Source organism: Plectropomus leopardus, chromosome 6, assembly GCF_008729295.1.
Source record: "Plectropomus leopardus isolate mb chromosome 6, YSFRI_Pleo_2.0, whole genome shotgun sequence".
NCBI lineage: Eukaryota > Metazoa > Chordata > Actinopteri > Perciformes > Serranidae > Plectropomus > Plectropomus leopardus.
In genome coordinates, this window is record NC_056468.1 from 14,014,671 (window position 1) to 14,019,131 (window position 4,461).

Sequence of the window (4,461 nt, forward strand, 5' to 3'; positions counted from 1 at the left end):
AATTAAATTAATAATTTCCTTTTCCAATTTTTTACAAATATACAATAATGATTGCTGGATATGTGTGTTGATGTTGTCCAATGTCAAGTCTCTATGTGATCATGTAATAAGACGATATGGTATATGGTAGCTAGTTTAAAGTGTGTGTGTGTGTGTGTGTGTGCGCAACTTATCCTCATACATTATTTTGTATGATATAAAACATAACGGCATCACATTACGTACTTACTTAATGTTAGTTAACTATCTTAGGTGAGGTTTAGGAAAAGAAACACGGTGACGATGTACCTTAAATTTACTCAAAGTTCATTTGGTTTCAAATGTGACACTTTCACCAGTCTCTTGGGGGAATATTCAGTGTTTATTTGACCCAACAACTACCCCAAACTGCCTCATTACACGGATTTAAGCTACTACTTCCTTATTTACTCCCATTAGGACATTGGTCACATGAATGCAGCTCTCCTCAAGGTTATATATGAATTTTGGTGCATTATTCTACTGAGGTGTAACTGAAGATGGTAACGTTCGTTTTATATTTTATTCCATATTTAGGACTGTATGATCAAAAACTGCACATGGGGCTTTGTTGAAATTGAAAGAAAAGCTGTGCCTAGACAGGAGGATGAACGTTTTCTGTGCTTACAGTTCGACATAGTTTCACAGACAGACGGTTGCAGACAAAGAATTCAAGGTGAAACATATCTGATGATCTTAATACTGTGTTGACAAGACAGCAGCTAATGCTTAAGAGGAACCTCAGTATACTTAAAACAGATGGCTTCTATAAATGATGATTCACAGAACAGGTCAGGCTCAACTTTACATCAGGTGGTGTGCATGATGTATTTATTCATGATGCATAAGAATGAAATATAACTATAGAAGGTGTAATTGTTGCATTGTCAGTAAATTGAAGTGGCGATAAGCACTCATCAATGTGACACTGTGGTGTTGGTGACTGCTTGGTGTGTGGCTGGTGCCAAAGAAGCTGGAGGAGTCAGCGGGGCCAGGGGCCACGTAGAGGATCATGTTTATCATACCAACATTCATGCATTTCCAAATGAAGCATGAACTCCCAGAGGAACACAGACACTGTGTGTAAACGTCTCAATCTCGTGGAGAAAGTCATTCTGGACCACGGAGAACAACAGATAAACAGCCACCGAGGAATGACTGTGTCTGTTTCAGGAGCCGGCCTAAATGTGCCAAAGTCATTAGTGCTGCAGTAGGTACGACCACCCACTCTGACCCCCCTCTACCTCCAGAGACACTACAGCTGCACACTAGGTGCATGGAGCTCAAGACATAAACCCATTTATCTATGACATAAGTAAGAAGTACAATTATTTTCTATAGGATCGCTATAGTTTATTAGATCATATTGTATGTTATAAAGATAATTCAGCCTTGGTATTGTCTAAGAAGATCATACAGTGTACAAAAATAGACCTAAACTACAATATACATATACTTGTGATTTTTCATTATACAGATAGAAATTTCTCATATTTGATCTATTTATCTCATTTATGTAAAGGATAGACTAAATATGAGAGATACCACTCTGTATAATGCAGTATAATGAGTCCATTTATATGTTTTGTCAGTATAACAAAACCACAAACTACAGCCTCTGTTATGACCCTGAATTTGAGTTAATTCCAGAGCTGTGTGATCAGACTTTATTGGTTTTGGTGCACTTATTCAACTAAAAACTAAGTGTATAGTATCGGATGTAATCTGTATGAAAATAGTCTATATCACATATAATAAATAATATAAATGCCTATAAGTTATGGGTAATAAGTACATAAACTCTGCCTTTTACAACAAATGTGAGTGTTTTTGTTTTCATGAGCATGTCATATACAAGAGATATTAAAATGATTTAAACATATCACATGAAAAAGCATGCTTGTTTTTGATTAGATATTATCAGTGTTTGACCTCAGAAATTCCTATAAAGATGATTTGAGGAGGCAAACAAATGAAAGTCACTGAAGGTAGAGGTAGAGTTGGCTCTACTTGACCCGCCTCCTTCACTTGCCGGGGCAGTCGGAGTAAACACGCCCCTGCTCTTGTATAAATTCACACTGTGTGAGTGTGTGAAGGCACACTGCTTCAACCACATTCCCCTGCTGTAGCTTTCTGCCACTGAGAGGCCTCTGACTTGTGGATTACTGGATGGAAATGTCCGAGTCAGTCAAACCTCTGACCTCCTTCCTCATAGAGGACATCCTCTCCATTACGGACGGCACAAGATTTAAAGGCAAGTGCTCTTCACAGAAGATGGAAAGATGTTCACAGTGGATAGAAGGAACTGAAAAGTTGTCAGAGAAACTCTGCCCTCAGGAAACAGCATTCGGAGTGCAGACAGGTGAGCTCCTGCAAGCTCTCAATAGCAAGGATGTAAAGGATAGATGCACGTATTTAACTTTGCAAGAATAATGTTTTAGAAAATAGAACAACATTTTCTAAGTATTTTTTATTCATAGTGGTGGTTATTGACCTTATGATAATGATGAACCTCTTTCTAAACCACCATGTCACAGACTGTCATGCAGACTACACCATACTAACTGTTACAGGTCATAGTTTTTCCATTTATTGACTTGATCACATCTGTACTTTACAGAGTCTCTGGACCCATCCTGTCCAAGCACCTCAGAGTCCAGCAGGTTTTCCTCCACAGGGAAGCAGAAGCGCTCTAGAGCTGCATTTACACACCTCCAGGTGCTCGAACTGGAGAAGAAATTTAACCACCAGAAATACCTGACGGCCCCAGAGAGGGCTCACCTGGCCAGCACCTTAAGACTAACCGAGACCCAAGTGAAAATCTGGTTTCAGAACCGGAGGTACAAGACGAAACGGAAACAGCAAACATCAGAATACAAAGCAGAGGGACTGGGCCTGAGAGACGAGCTGGTCCAGTCATCACTGATCACCTCCTTCTGCAAAGCTTACCAATGCAGACCCTACCTGTGGGACTATAGTGGCCCCTGGGGGCCAACGTTATGGTGAAAATGAAATGATGTATGAAGCTATGATTTTTAATTATAAAACTATGTTTTACATCCCTGGTATTTAGGCTCTTTATTCATTATTAAAGTTTTTTCTGTTTGTTTTGTTGGCATTGATTTTGAACACGTCTTACATTTACCAGTGTGGCATCTAAGATCATTTTTAACATTCTGTAATTTTGTATGTTTTAAGGAAAAAGATGTTACACAAAATCATTCATATCTGCACAATGAAACATTTGATCAATGATGTCAGCATGGCTGTTAAATTCATTATTAAATTAACATTGATACATTTTACTTTAAATTTCTGTTTAAAACAAACACATTCCCTGATGTTTTTGGGAACATGGTGCCTTAAGCGTTGAACTTTAGTCATACTTTCAGCTTATTTTCAGCAAACTTTCAGCAAATTTTTACATGAAGCTCAGTTTGACTCAAATTGTGAAATGATAATGTCAATGATCTTTTGGATATAGAACAACCTATGTATGTACAATTATTTGCAGTTAATTGTGAAGCAGCTAGTTGGGCATAAACTACACCATATGACTAACACTACAATTTGAATGTTTTATTGTGCAGACATTTAAACTATCTGCATAGAGTTCAACTCTGATAATACAGTAAAACTACAGGAGAAGATAAGACCAGACAGAGATGACTTTGATACAGTAAATGAGGGCCAAAGAATGAGATCTGATTTCTTTAAAGAGCCCCTGACCTGATTACATGGAGATAAACTTCTCTTCTCAGCTTTCTGGAGGTGACTTCATGATGAAAGCTACTGTATGAAACCAGGAAACGGTTTATCAGACATTTTTGGAGACTGTGGCTTATAAAACTCAGTGTGGCAATCAAACAAAAATTACAAAAAATTTTTTTTAAAAAAAGGACAAAACCTGATCCTAATGGAAACGCTGGGAAAGCGGTAAAAAGTAACAGAGAAAAACAATCTGATATACATGACATACAGTATAAAGGAGTATACTGTATACAGAAAGTAAGCAGTACTCTTATTAGAGTAAACCCACTTCAGCATTTACATGGTCATACATCTTGACATTAAATGTATGTTTCATGTCTCTAAAAGTGCTTTTAAATCAAACTCAGTCTGTGTTGGCTCACGCATCGAGTTCAATCAGAGGATGTCAGTTTTGTTTGTGCCACTGTGGCATGAAGCAGTGAAGCTGATTGTTCAGTGATTATTGTTGTAACAAAACCTGTTTGTTAACATTATTATCACTGCGGGACACAGAAAGGGTAAAAGGAGATGATTGGAATACTAAACCAGAATGCCACCTGACACCGTAGTAAAAGGCTCAGAGCTCTGTGTTGGTTAGTTGTGAAAATAACATTGTAATAAAATTTGTGGATTATAAAAAATACATATGTTCACCAAATATATTTTACAACACAAATTTAACACTTTGACCAT

General features: G+C 37.5%; 1 protein-coding gene across 2 annotated transcripts; it reads left to right on the forward strand.

Moving 5' to 3' along the window:
* The first annotated feature begins 2,134 nt into the window (after positions 1–2,134).
* Positions 2,135–3,079, forward strand: nkx3-1 (NK3 homeobox 1). 2 transcript variants are annotated; one of them, XM_042489050.1, is made up of 2 exons: positions 2,135–2,380; positions 2,639–3,079. In XM_042489050.1, the coding sequence occupies exons 1-2, from the start codon at positions 2,188–2,190 to the stop codon at positions 3,022–3,024; spliced, it is 579 nt and encodes a 192-aa protein (XP_042344984.1). In that variant the 5' UTR covers positions 2,135–2,187; the 3' UTR covers positions 3,025–3,079. The 2 variants fall into 2 exon arrangements, with proteins under 2 accessions (XP_042344984.1, XP_042344985.1); XM_042489051.1 differs by having other exon boundaries at positions 2,135–2,272.
* The last annotated feature ends 1,382 nt before the right edge of the window (positions 3,080–4,461 follow it).